This window comes from Sander lucioperca, chromosome 6 (genome assembly GCF_008315115.2).
Source record: "Sander lucioperca isolate FBNREF2018 chromosome 6, SLUC_FBN_1.2, whole genome shotgun sequence".
NCBI classification, from domain to species: domain Eukaryota; kingdom Metazoa; phylum Chordata; class Actinopteri; order Perciformes; family Percidae; genus Sander; species Sander lucioperca.
The window spans coordinates 28,080,870-28,094,958 of record NC_050178.1 but is presented as its reverse complement, the minus strand read 5'-3'; the positions used below and the strand labels follow the sequence as shown (position 1 = coordinate 28,094,958).

Genomic DNA, 14,089 nt, shown 5'->3' with positions numbered 1-14,089 from the left:
ACTGTTGTCTCTCTGCATACTACTCTCTACTGTTGTCTCACTACATACTACTCTCTACTATTGTCTCTCTACATACTACTCTCTACCGTTGTCTCTCTTCATACTACTCTATTGTTGTCTCTCTTCATAATATTCTACATACTACTCTCTACCATTGTCTCTCTACATACTACTCTCTACCGTTGTCTCTCTACATACTACTCTCTACTGTTGTCTCTCTACATACTACTCTCTACTGTTGTCTCTCTTCAAACTACTCTACATATTAATCTCTACCGTTGTCTCTCTACATACTACTCTCTACCGTTGTCTCTCTACATACTACTCTCTACTGTTGTCTCTCTTCATACTACTCTACATATTAATCTCTACCGTTGTCTCTCTACATACTACTCTCTACTGTTGTCTCTCTACATACTACTCTCTACTGCTGTCTCTCTACATACTACTCTCTACTGTTGTCTCTCTTCATACTACTCTACATATTAATCTCTACCGTTGTCTCTCTACATACTACTCTCTACTGTTGTCTCTCTACATACTACTCTCTACTGTTGTCTCTCTACATACTACTCTCTACTGTTGTCTCTCTACATACTACTCTCTGCTGCTGTCTCTCTACATACTACTCTCTACTGTTGTCTCTCTACATACTACTCTCTGCTGCTGTCTCTCTACATACTACTCTCTACTGTTGTCTCTCTACATACTACTCTCTACTGTTGTCTCTCTTCATACTACTCTCTACTGTTGTCTCTCTACATACTACTCTACATACTACTCTCTACCGTTGTCTCTCTACATACTACTCTCTACCGTTGTCTCTCTACATACTACTCTCTACTGTTGTCTCTCTACATACTACTCTCTACTGTTGTCTCTCTTCATACTACTCTACATATTAATCTCTACCGTTGTCTCTCTACATACTACTCTACCGTTGTCTCTCTACATACTACTCTCTACTGTTGTCTCTCTTCATACTACTCTACATATAATCTCTACCGTTGTCTCTCTACATACTACTCTCTACTGTTGTCTCTCTACATACTACTCTCTACTGTTGTCTCTCTACATACTACTCTCTACTGTTGTCTCTCTACATACTACTCTACATACTACTCTCTACTGTTGTCTCTCTTCATACTACTCTCTACTGTTGTCTCTCTACATACTACTCTCTACTGTTGTCTCTCTACATACTACTCTCTACTATTGTCTCTCTACATACTACTCTCTACTGTTGTCTCTCTACATACTATTCTACATACTACTCTCTACTGTTGTCTCTCTACATACTACTCTCTACTGTTGTCTCTCTACATATTACTCTCTACTGTTGTCTCTCTACATACTACTCTCTACTGTTGTCTCTTTGCATACTACTCTCTACTGTTGTCTCACTACATACTACTCTCTACTATTGTCTCTCTACATACTACTCTCTACTGTTGTCTCTCTTCATACTACTCTCTACTGTTGTCTCTCTTCATACTACTCTCTACTGTTGTCTCTCTTCATAATATTCTACATACTACTCTCTACCGTTGTCTCTCTACATACTACTCTCTACCGTTGTCTCTCTACATACTACTCTCTACTGTTGTCTCTCTACATACTACTCTCTACTGTTGTCTCTCTTCATACTACTCTACATACTACTCTCTACCGTTGTCTCTCTACATACTACTCTCTACCGTTGTCTCTCTTCATACTACTCTACATATTAATCTCTACCGTTGTCTCTCTACATACTACTCTCTACTGTTGTCTCTCTACATACTACTCTCTACATACTACTCTCTACTGTTGTCTCTCTACATACTACTCTCTGCTGCTGTCTCTCTACATACTACTCTCTACTGTTGTCTCTCTTCATACTACTCTCTACTGTTGTCTCTCTTCATACTACTCTCTACTGCTGTCTCTCTACATACTACTCTCTACTGCTGTCTCTACATACTACTCTCTACTGTTGTCTCTCTACATACTACTCTCTACTGTTGTCTCTCTACATACTACTCTCTACTGTTGTCTCTCTACATACTTCTCTCTACTGTTGTCTCTCTTCATACTACTCTCTACTGTTGTCTCTCTACATACCACTCTCTACTGTTGTCTCTCTTCATACTACTCTCTACTGCTGTCTCTCTTCATACTACTCTCTACTGTTGTCTCTCTACATACTACTCTCTACTGTTGTCTCTCTTCATACTACTCTCTACTGTTGTCTCTCTACATACTACTCTCTATTATTGTCTCTCTACATACTACTCTCTACCGTTGTCTCTCTACATACTACTCTCTACCGATGTCTCTCTACATACTACTCTCTACTGTTGTCTCTACATACAACTCTCTGCAGCTGTCTCTCTACATACTAATCTCTACTGTTGTCTCTCTACATACTACTCTCTACTGTTGTCTCTCTGCATACTACTCTCTACTGTTGTCTCACTACATACTACTCTCTACTATTGTCTCTCTACATACTACTCTCTACCGTTGTCTCTCTTCATACTACTCTCTATTGTTGTCTCTCTTCATAATATTCTACATACTACTCTCTACCATTGTCTCTCTACATACTACTCTCTACCGTTGTCTCTCTACATACTACTCTCTACTGTTGTCTCTCTACATACTACTCTCTACTGTTGTCTCTCTTCAAACTACTCTACATATTAATCTCTACCGTTGTCTCTCTACATACTACTCTCTACCGTTGTCTCTCTACATACTACTCTCTACTGTTGTCTCTCTTCATACTACTCTACATATTAATCTCTACCGTTGTCTCTCTACATACTACTCTCTACTGTTGTCTCTCTACATACTACTCTCTACTGCTGTCTCTCTACATACTACTCTCTACTGTTGTCTCTCTTCATACTACTCTACATATTAATCTCTACCGTTGTCTCTCTACATACTACTCTCTACTGTTGTCTCTCTACATACTACTCTCTACTGTTGTCTCTCTACATACTACTCTCTACTGTTGTCTCTCTACATACTACTCTCTGCTGCTGTCTCTCTACATACTACTCTCTACTGTTGTCTCTCTACATACTACTCTCTGCTGCTGTCTCTCTACATACTACTCTCTACTGTTGTCTCTCTACATACTACTCTCTACTGTTGTCTCTCTTCATACTACTCTCTACTGTTGTCTCTCTACATACTACTCTACATACTACTCTCTACCGTTGTCTCTCTACATACTACTCTCTACGGTTGTCTCTCTACATACTACTCTCTACTGTTGTCTCTCTACATACTACTCTCTACTGTTGTCTCTCTTCAAACTACTCTACATATTAATCTCTACCGTTGTCTCTCTACATACTACTCTACCGTTGTCTCTCTACATACTACTCTCTACTGTTGTCTCTCTTCATACTACTCTACATATTAATCTCTACCGTTGTCTCTCTACATACTACTCTCTACTGTTGTCTCTCTACATACTACTCTCTACTGTTGTCTCTCTACATACTACTCTCTACTGTTGTCTCTCTACATACTACTCTACATACTACTCTCTACTGTTGTCTCTCTTCATACTACTCTCTACTGTTGTCTCTCTACATACTACTCTCTACTGTTGTCTCTCTACATACTACTCTCTACTATTTTCTCTCTACATACTACTCTCTACTGTTGTCTCTCTACATACTATTCTACATACTACTCTCTACTGTTGTCTCTCTACATACTACTCTCTACTGTTGTCTCTCTACATATTACTCTCTACTGTTGTCTCTCTACATACTACTCTCTACTGTTGTCTCTCTGCATACTACTCTCTACTGTTGTCTCACTACATACTACTCTCTACTATTGTCTCTCTACATACTACTCTCTACTGTTGTCTCTCTTCATACTACTCTCTACTGTTGTCTCTCTTCATACTACTCTCTACTGTTGTCTCTCTTCATAATATTCTACATACTACTCTCTACCGTTGTCTCTCTACATACTACTCTCTACCGTTGTCTCTCTACATACTACTCTCTACTGTTGTCTCTCTACATACTACTCTCTACTGTTGTCTCTCTTCATACTACTCTACATACTACTCTCTACCGTTGTCTCTCTACATACTACTCTCTACCGTTGTCTCTCTTCATACTACTCTACATATTAATCTCTACCGTTGTCTCTCTACATACTACTCTCTACTGTTGTCTCTCTACATACTACTCTCTACATACTACTCTCTACTGTTGTCTCTCTACATACTACTCTCTGCTGCTGTCTCTCTACATACTACTCTCTACTGTTGTCTCTCTTCATACTACTCTCTACTGTTGTCTCTCTTCATACTACTCTCTACTGCTGTCTCTCTACTACTACTCTACTGCTGTCTCTTCATACTACTCTCTACTGCTGTCTCTCTACATACTACTCTCTACTGTTGTCTCTCTACATACTACTCTCTACTGTTGTCTCTCTACATACTTCTCTCTACTGTTGTCTCTCTTCATACTACTCTCTACTGTTGTCTCTCTACATACCACTCTCTACTGTTGTCTCTCTTCATACTACTCTCTACTGCTGTCTCTCTTCATACTACTCTCTACTGTTGTCTCTCTACATACTACTCTCTACTGTTGTCTCTCTTCATACTACTCTCTACTGTTGTCTCTCTACATACTACTCTCTATTATTGTCTCTCTACATACTCTCTACCGTTGTCTCTCTTCATACTACTCTCTACTGTTGTCTCTCTTCATACTACTCTACATACTACTCTCTACTGTTGTCTCTCTACATACTACTCTACCGTTGTCTCTCTACATACTACTCTCTACTGTTGTCTCTCTACATACTCTCTACTGTTGTCTTTCTTCAAACTATTCTCTACCGTTGTCTCTCTACATACTACTCTACATACTACTCTCTACTGTTGTCTCTCTTCATACTATTCTCTACCGTTGTCTCTCTACATACTACTCTCTACTGTTGTCTCTCTACATACTACTCTCTACTGTTGTCTCTCTTCATACTACTCTCTACTGTTGTCTCTTTTCATACTACTCTACATACTACTCTCTACTGCTGTCTCTCTACATACTACTCTCTACTGTTGTCTCTCTACATACTACTCTCTACTGTTGTCTTTCTTCAAACTATTCTCTACCATTGTCTCTCTACATACTACTCTCTACCGTTGTCTTTCTTCCAACTATTCTCTACTGTTGTCTCTCTTGATCCTGCATCATCTTCCAGACGCTAAAGGAGACTTTTTGCGTTGGTATCTGACGCTGAAAGACACTGACCAAGATTCAATATGTGACGAGTTGGGAGTGAGAAAGCGTTGACATTGGTGGGTGAAACTAATACACTTTAATCACCAATCAGAATACAGCATCATTTATAAACATATACAGGTCAATGTTTAACTTACGTTGTGATATTCAACCACCTCCTCAATGAAATCCATTCCATCAGCCAGAGGAATCCGAACTCCTTTCTTTGTCCAGTCTGAACATACACACACACACACACACACACAGAGAGTCAGTTAAACATCATTACAGTCAGAGACAGTTTAGAAGCAAGACGCCCAGCTCAGAAAACTTCCTGTCCCAGAGTGACTTCCTGTCTGTGTCTGCCTCTTTAGGAAACTAGCGGCAGGTCCTGAGTTTTGGTTTCCAATGGGAGAAGTGAATGTGAACACAGAATTAGAGCGATTCTTATGGTCATTGTACATGCACAACGCAATTGAATGCAGTCCTCTCACTGCAGAACATCAGTAAAAAGTGTAAAGCAGGAAAATAAATATGTAAATACCAGGCTTGTGCAAAATTCAGAATTGGCCTCCATTCAATTCATGAATTGGAATTTAAATTGAATTGACTCTGCCCCACAGGAAGTTGAATTTGAATTTGAATGACAGGAAGTGGAATTAAATTCATGGATTTCATTTTTTTAAATTCAAGAAATTCCACACAGTCACACAACAGAAAGAATGTGTTGAATCTCACATACATTCAGTGTTAGGAAGGTGAATATGAATATGGAAATGTAATTGCTTACTGTTATAACTTACCCATTATAAATGTGGTTTGGATTACTTTATTTGGATTACTTTATCAATGCAAATAAATTTCCTTTTCATTTGATTAGTAACTAATTGAATTACACATTTTACCACAGTAATACAACTAAATACAATGACATTAATTTTGTAATTTAATAACATAATTTCATTACACGTAACTAGTCACTCCTCAACCCTGCATACATTTTGTTCCAAAATATAGATAATAAGCATTCTGGGAAATGGAGTCATGTTCCACCATGTTCCACAAAATTAAATTACAATAAATCAAACTTAATTATTTGTTCTGTGACTAGAGCTTTTAACATTCATTGCTGGGGGAAAACATTTCCTGTTAATGTAATCTGTACAAGGAGTTAAAACTTTTAGACATTTTTAGAATATGTAATGCAATGGTGTCCGATTTCAATTTAATGAATTTTTGTGAACATTAGGGGTTTTGTTATCTGCGACTGTCCCTTCAATCCTACGTGTACAGATCGCGGCTAGTTAGCTTCATTTTCGGCATAATTAGAGTATATTTACAGTTTGAATTTCGTCACGCCACTTATATATCATCTACATCAAGGTCTTATAAAGCGGTGTCCGATTTCAATTTAATGCATTTTTGTGAATTTCAGAGGAATTCTAAGAAGAGGCTAGCTAGCTCTCATTGATAGAGCTCCATCCAGCCACAGGCTCTATCAATGAGACTCGCGGACAAGAGGCGTTTATTTCCCCGATTGTTTGTTTAAATAACTCAACACATTATAATTACACACATTATAAGATTAACTGGAACCTGCGGTAAGAGATTGCGGGCGTAACAAGCTCACTGACCGCGCTCTCACTCACACACACCGGCCATTTGGCAGGAAGAGGGAAGCTGCAGGCCCTGGAGCTCTGTCAGCGGCGTTTGGTAGTCCATTAACCCAAAAAACGGTGACTTTGTGCGGGTATGGAGTGCCGTGGGCTGCCAGCCGTGACGGAGCTCCATCTACCTCACAGCAGGCCGGGGTCTGTGAAGGAAGGCAGGCCGGCGGCGAGGCAGCAACACAGGCAGCACCGACCACTGAACTCCGACACACAGTCGGACAAAATTTGCAATTAGCCATCAATTTTCGTAAAACGGCCCATATTTGACCTCTACATAGTTGATTTCTCGCATAAAAAAGTCTCAGAAGTTAATTTAGTGGTAAAATAGCAGATGAACAATGTATACAATTTCTGAGATCTGCGCGACCTATTCAGAAGACTACCTGATCTCAGGTCAGTGGTGTAGCCTATGTAAATGTTTGGGCGTGACAAAGATAGAGACTAGAGCCAAATGAGGAGGAGCTGCCAAGTTGACGTCAACTAGGCGGCTCGTTGAGATTTGCCCGTTTTCAGAGGCAGTTTCAAATTGTGAGATTTGCAGAGGTGTCAATGGGATTTTGAGGTTCTATGTATGTCATTATTCAACTATGACAAGGTAACATTGGTTTTGCATTCTATCACCACTTTAAACTCAAAACTCAAGTGACTCAAGTCAATTATTAGTTTCTTTGTTTTTGTGGTGTTAAAGACCAGGTTGCTGTCCGTGCACCACACTGACAGGTGCTCCACTTCATCCTGCAGACTCATCTCCCCCAGAGATGAGCCCACGCTACGGTGGTGTTAGCCGCGAAATTAATAATGCTGTTGCTGAAGTGGTCAGTGGGTTCAGTCATGGGTGTACAGGGTGTAGAGTAGGGGGCTCAGCACACAGTCCTGTGGCGAGCTAGTGCTGAGGCTGAGGTTTGAGGAGATGTGAGGGCCTACTTTCACCCTCTGGGTGCGATCCAAAAGGAAGTCTTTGATCCAGAGGCAAAATGTTTGAGAAAGTCCTAGGTTTGTCAGTTTGTCCACCAGTCTGTGAGGTAGGATGGTATTAAATGCAGAACGGAAATCAACAAAGAGCAGCCTGGCATATCTCCCCTGCTGCTCTAGGTGGCTCAGGGCAGTGTGAAGAGTTGTGGCTATGGCATCCTCTATAGACCTTGTTGCTCTGTAAGCAAACTGGTGTGTGTCGAACATGGGTGGGAGGCTTGAGATGATGTAAGTCCGGACGAGTTTCTCAAAGCACTTCATGACGATAGGTGTAAGTTCCACTGGACAGTAGTCATTCAGGCTGCTGATGCTGGTCTTTTTTGGAAGAGGAACCATGGTAGAGGACTTCCAGCTGGGTGGGACAGTGTACTCGGACAGGGACTGGTTGAAGATCTTGGTGAAGAACCAGCTAGCTGGTCTGCGCAATCCCTCAGCACATGTCCAGAGACACCATCAGGTCCCGCTGCTTTCCTTCGGGTTCACCGCCCTCAGTGCATGCCTAACCCCATGCTCCTCCACAGTGAGGATGTGGCTGCTGTGGGCTGGTGGATGAGATGTTCAACTCCTCTACCAGTGTAGTGTCACCAATAACAGCTGAGATGTTGCTAGATTTGTAGCTGATGATGTGCTGAACCCCGTGTTGTTGCTGAGGAAGTAGTCCTCAATCCTCTTATAAGACACCTTGGCCTTTCTGATGCCTCATTTCAGGTTGGCTCTGGCAGCACTATATTGAACCCCATTATCAGACCTGAAAGCAATGTTTCTGTCTCTGAGCAGGTGCTGGACTACTTTTGTCATCCAGGGCTTCTGGTTGGCTTAGCGTTAGGATAGACCTGGGTAAACTTGTCCACAGTGACAGTGTCTGTACAATACCTAATGTAGCACAGGACAGTTGTGTACTCCTCTAGGTTCTGATACTCAAAAATGTCTCAGTTTGTTCTCTCGAAGAAGTCCTGCAGCTGATGAGAGGCACCTTAAAGCCATGTTTTAACAGTCCTAGTCCACTTTTCCTGAGGGGGGGTGTATGCCGGGATCTAGAGCAGTGATCCAATTCAATTCAATTAAATTTTATTTATAGTATCTAATAGGGGTGGAACGGTACACAGAAGTCACGGTTCGGTTCATACCCGGTTCAGACATTACGGTTCGGTTCGGTACAATGGAGGGAAAAGCAAAACAAAAATGCAGAAGGCAATTTTTTTTATTGTGCATGTCTCAGGCTGTACCACCTAGTGTCATCCAGTCTGTCCCCTGAGCTAGCTGTCTCAGGCTGTACCACCTAGTGTCATCCAGTCTCTCCCCTGAGCTAGCTTTCTCAGGCTGTACCACGTAGTGTCATCCAGTCTGTCCCCTGAGCTAGCTGTCTCAGGCTGTACCACCTAGTGTCATCCAGTCTCTCCCTTGAGCTAGCTGTCTCAGGCTGTACCACCTAGTGTCATCCAGTCTGTCCCCTGTGCTAGCTGTCTCAGGCTGTACCACCTAGTGTCATCCAGTCTGTCCCCTGAGCTAGCTGTCTCAGGCTGTACCACCTAGTGTCATCCAGTCTCTCCCCTGAGCTAGCTTTCTCAGGCTGTACCACGTAATGTCATCCAGTCTGTCCCCTGAGCTAGCTGTCTCAGGCTGTACCACCTAGTGTCATCCAGTCTCTCCCTTGAGCTAGCTGTCTCAGGCTGTACCACCTAGTGTCATCCAGTCTGTCCCCTGAGCTAGCTGTCTCAGGCTGTACCACCTAGTGTCATACAGTCTGTCCCCTGAGCCAGCTGTCTCAGGCTGTACCACCTAGTGTCATCCAGTCTGTCCCCTGAGCTAGCTGTCTCAGGCTGTACCACCTAGTGTCATCCAGTCTGTCCCCTGAGCTAGCTGTGTCAGGCTGTACCACCTAGTGTCATCCAGTCTGTCCCCTGAGCTAGCTGTCTCAGGCTGTACCACCTAGTGTCATCCAGTCTCTCCCCTGAGCTAGCTGTCTCAGGCTGTACCACCTAATGTCATACAGTCTGTCCCCTGAGCCAGCTGTCTCAGGCTGTACCACCTAGTGTCATCCAGTCTGTCCCCTGAGCTAGCTGTCTCAGGCTGTACCACCTAGTGTCATCCAGTCTGTCCCCTGAGCTAGCTGTCTCAGGCTGTACCACCTAGTGTCATCCAGTCTCTCCCCTGAGCTAGCTTTCTCAGGCTGTACCACGTAATGTCATCCAGTCTGTCCCCTGAGCTAGCTGTCTCAGGCTGTACCACCTAGTGTCATCCAGTCTCTCCCTTGAGCTAGCTGTCTCAGGCTGTACCAACTAGTGTCATCCAGTCTGTCCCCTGAGCTAGCTGTCTCAGGCTGTACCACCTAGTGTCATACATTCTGTCCCCTGAGCTAGCTGTCTCAGGCTGTACCACCTAGTGTCATACAGTCTGTCCCCTGAGCTAGCTGTCTCAGGCTGTACTACCTAGTGTCATCCAGTCTGTCCCCTGAGCTAACTGTCTCAGGCTGTACCACCTAGTGTCATCCAGTCTCTCCCTTGAGCTAGCTGTCTCAGGCTGTACCACCTAGTGTCATCCAGTCTGTCCCCTGAGCTAGCTGTCTCAGGCTGTACCACCTAGTGTCATACATTCTGTCCCCTGAGCTAGCTGTCTCAGGCTGTACCACCTAGTGTCATACAGTCTGTCCCCTGAGCCAGCTGTCTCAGGCTGTACTACCTAGTGTCATCCAGTCTGTCCCCTGAGCTAACTGTCTCAGGCTGTACCACCTAGTGTCATCCAGTCTGTCCCCTGAGCTAGCTGTCTCAGGCTGTACCACCTAGTGTCATCCAGTCTGTCCCCTGAGCTAGCTGTCTCAGGCTGTACCACTTAGTGTCATCCAGTCTCTCCCCTGAGCTAGCTGTCTCAGGCTGTACCACCTAGTGTCATCCAGTCTCTCCCTTGACCTAGCTGTCTCAGGCTGTACCACCTAGTGTCATCCAGTCTGTCCCCTGAGCTAGCTGTCTCAGGCTGTACCACCTAGTGTCATCCAGTCTCTCCCCTGAACTAGCTGTCTCAGGCTGTACCACCTAGTGTCATCCAGTCTGTCCCCTGAGCTAGCTGTCTCAGGCTGTACCACCTAGTATCATACATTATGTCCCCTGAGCTAGCTGTCTCAGGCTGTACCACGTAGTGTCATCCAGTCTGTCCCCTGAGCTAGCTGTCTCAGGCTGTACCACCAAGTGTCATCCAGTCTCACCCCTGAACTAGCTGTCTCAGGCTGTACCACCTAGTGTCCTACAGTCTGTCCCCTGAGCTAGCTGTCTCAGGCTGTACCACCTAGTGTCATACATTCTGTCCCCTGAGCTAGCTGTGTCAGGCTGTACCACCTAGTGTCATCCAGTCTGTCCCCTGAGCTAGCTGTCTCAGGCTGTACCACCTAGTGTCATCCAGTCTCTCCCCTGAGCTAGCTGTCTCAGGCTGTACCACCTAATGTCATACAGTCTGTCCCCTGAGCCAGCTGTCTCAGGCTGTACCACCTAGTGTCATCCAGTCTGTCCCCTGAGCTAGCTGTCTCAGGCTGTACCACCTAGTGTCATCCAGTCTGTCCCCTGAGCTAGCTGTCTCAGGCTGTACCACCTAGTGTCATACATTCTGTCCCCTGAGCTAGCTGTCTCAGGCTGTACCACCTAGTGTCATCCAGTCTCTCCCCTGAGCTAGCTGTCTCAGGCTGTACCACCTAGTGTCATCCAGTCTGTCCCCTGAGCTAGCTGTCTCAGGCTGTACCACCTAGTGTCATCCAGTCTGTCCCCTGAGCTAGCTGTCTCAGGCTGTACCACCTAGTGTCATACAGTCTGTCCCCTGAGCCAGCTGTCTCAGGCTGTACCACCTAGTGTCATACATTCTGTCCCCTGAGCTAGCTGTCTCAGGCTGTACCACCTAGTGTCATACAGTCTGTCCCCTGAGCCAGCTGTCTCAGGCTGTACCACCTAGTGTCATCCAGTCTCTCCCCTGAACTAGCTGTCTTTGGCTGTACCACCTAGTGTCCTACAGTCTGTCCCCTGAGCTAGCTGTCTCAGGCTGTACCACCTAGTGTCATACATTCTGTCCCCTGAGCTTGCTGTCTCAGGCTGTACCACCTAGTGTCATACAGTCTGTCCCCTGAGCCAGCTGTCTCAGGCTGTACCACCTAGTGTCATCCAGTCTGTCCCCTGAGCTAGCTGTCTCAGGCTGTACCACCTAGTGTCATCCAGTCTGTCCCCTGAGCTAGCTGTCTCAGGCTGTACCACCTAGTGTCATCCAGTCTGTCCCCTGAGCTAGCTGTCTCAGGCTGTACCACCTAGTGTCATCCAGTCTGTCCCCTGAGCTAGCTGTCTCAGGCTGTACCACCTAGTATCATCCAGTCTGTCCCCTGAGCTAGCTGTCTCAGGCTGTACCACCTAGTGTCATCCAGTCTGTCCCCTGAGCTAGCTGTCTCAGGCTGTACCACCTAGTGTCATCCAGTCTGTCCCCTGAGCTAGCTATGTCAGGCTGTACCACCTAGTGTCATCCAGTCTGTCCCCTGAGCTAGCTGTCTCAGGCTGTACCACCTAGTGTCATCCAGTCTGTCCCCTGAGCTAGCTGTCTCAGGCTGTACCACCTAGTGTCATCCAGTCTCTCCCCTGAGCTAGCTGTCTCAGGCTGTACCACCTAGTGTCATCCAGTCTGTCCCCTGAGCTAGCTGTCTCAGGCTGTACCACCTAGTGTCATCCAGTCTGTCCCCTGAGCTAGCTGTCTCAGGCAGTACCACCTAGTGTCATCCAGTCTCTCCCCTGAGCTAGCTGTCTCAGGCTGTACCACCTAGTGTCATCCAGTCTGTCCCCTGAGCTTGAAGGCTGAAGTGTGTAAAGTAAGATGTAAACAATAAGTACCCCAAATCTTCTCCAGACTCCATATGTAACTTGTAAACAAAATAAGACAATCAGCTATAAAACTGAAAATACAGCATGTCTTATTTATGAAAGTGCAAATTACATAGAATAATAACAACAAAAAAATATGTGGATGAGATGGCATGTTGTAACAAGGTTCGAGTTCATACAGCAAATACTTGAAGCCAGGTTCCTCTACAAGTGAATATGGGCGCATTGAAGATGACATGTAAATTCCGATTGCTTCAGTGATTTTTTTTGGCCCCATTTGTATGTGTATCTAAAGGCTGGTTAAACCCTTGTGTTGACTTCGGGTCACATTGGCCCGTTTTAAATTTTTGTTTTATATCAGAAAATATTGGACGTAGAAATAAGCACTGAACATGTGTAGAAGAAAAATTTAAAAATTTAAAACGTTGGAAAAAGCAAAAACAAAAATGTTTTACAGTTGATGAATCAGATTCTTACTGTTAATTAAAGGAACCACAGACATCTGCAGCATCGCCTTTAGCGGAGCCTGCAGAGGAATCAACTGACAGACAGACAGACAGACAGACAGGGAACAGGGAGACAGACAGGGAGAAAGACAGACAGGTTACCCTAATGTATCATGGTCGACAGTCTCTTACTGTTGCTGTCAGTCAGCTTAAACTCTAAAGTTGTAACTAACTAAACGCTGAAAAACACTCACTGCTAGAGATTCCAGTGCTGATTGATTGGAGAAGATTTTAAACCTGAAAGAAAATAATAAAAAGAAATAATCACAAGTTCACACATTCCTTATGCATATTCCTTATGTGATTCAGATATTAAAAGACTTAAGAACAACATGTTTGGCAAACATTAAAGACTTCTGGAGGCAGCATCGATCCAGGAGGCTGAGAGGACACAATGATCAGAGTCCTGCAGGAAGAAAAAAGACTACATCCCAGTCAGATGGGTTAGGGTTAATATCAAGACAGAGTCCTCTGGAGACTCATTAGAGTCCTCTGGAGGTGTGTGTGTGTGTGTGTGTGTGTGTGTGTGTGTGTGTGTGTGTGTGTGTGTGTGTGTGTGTGTGTGTGTGTGTGTGTGTGTGTGTGTGTGTGTGTGCGTGCGTGTGCGTGCGTGCGTGTGTGTGCGTGTGTGTGTGTGTGTGTGTGTGTGTGTGTGTGTGTGTGTGTGTGTATGTGTGTGTGTGTGTGTGTGTGTGTGTGTGTGTGTGTGTGTGTTTTACCTGCGGAGGTCAGCATGAACAGCCAGACGTTTTCCCTTCATAGAGACTTTAGCGTTAAACTTTGATTCCTGCAGGAGGACAGAAACATGAGACAATAGTAGAAATATTATGAATAATAGAAAAATA

The 14,089-nt window shown here is 44.3% G+C and overlaps 2 protein-coding genes across 4 annotated transcripts in view; one reads left to right on the top strand and one right to left on the bottom strand.

Annotated features, from left to right (window-relative positions):
• Positions 1-14,089, top strand: part of LOC118495300 (nuclear factor 7, brain-like) — a 1,057,410-nt gene that overhangs the window by 781,948 nt on the left and 261,373 nt on the right. The gene's annotated exons all lie outside the window — the stretch shown is intronic.
• LOC116062626 (phospholipid transfer protein) overlaps positions 1-14,089 on the bottom strand; it is a 35,013-nt gene that overhangs the window by 4,191 nt on the left and 16,733 nt on the right. For all 3 annotated transcript variants that reach the window (XM_036002408.1, XM_036002406.1, XM_036002407.1), the window contains exons 11-14: positions 13,964-14,031; positions 13,439-13,481; positions 13,216-13,279; positions 5,414-5,490 (exon numbers count right to left, since the gene is read on the bottom strand). In XM_036002408.1, the coding sequence (XP_035858301.1) occupies positions 5,414-5,490; positions 13,216-13,279; positions 13,439-13,481; positions 13,964-14,031 (252 nt within the window). The remainder of the gene's footprint in view (positions 1-5,413; positions 5,491-13,215; positions 13,280-13,438; positions 13,482-13,963; positions 14,032-14,089) is intronic.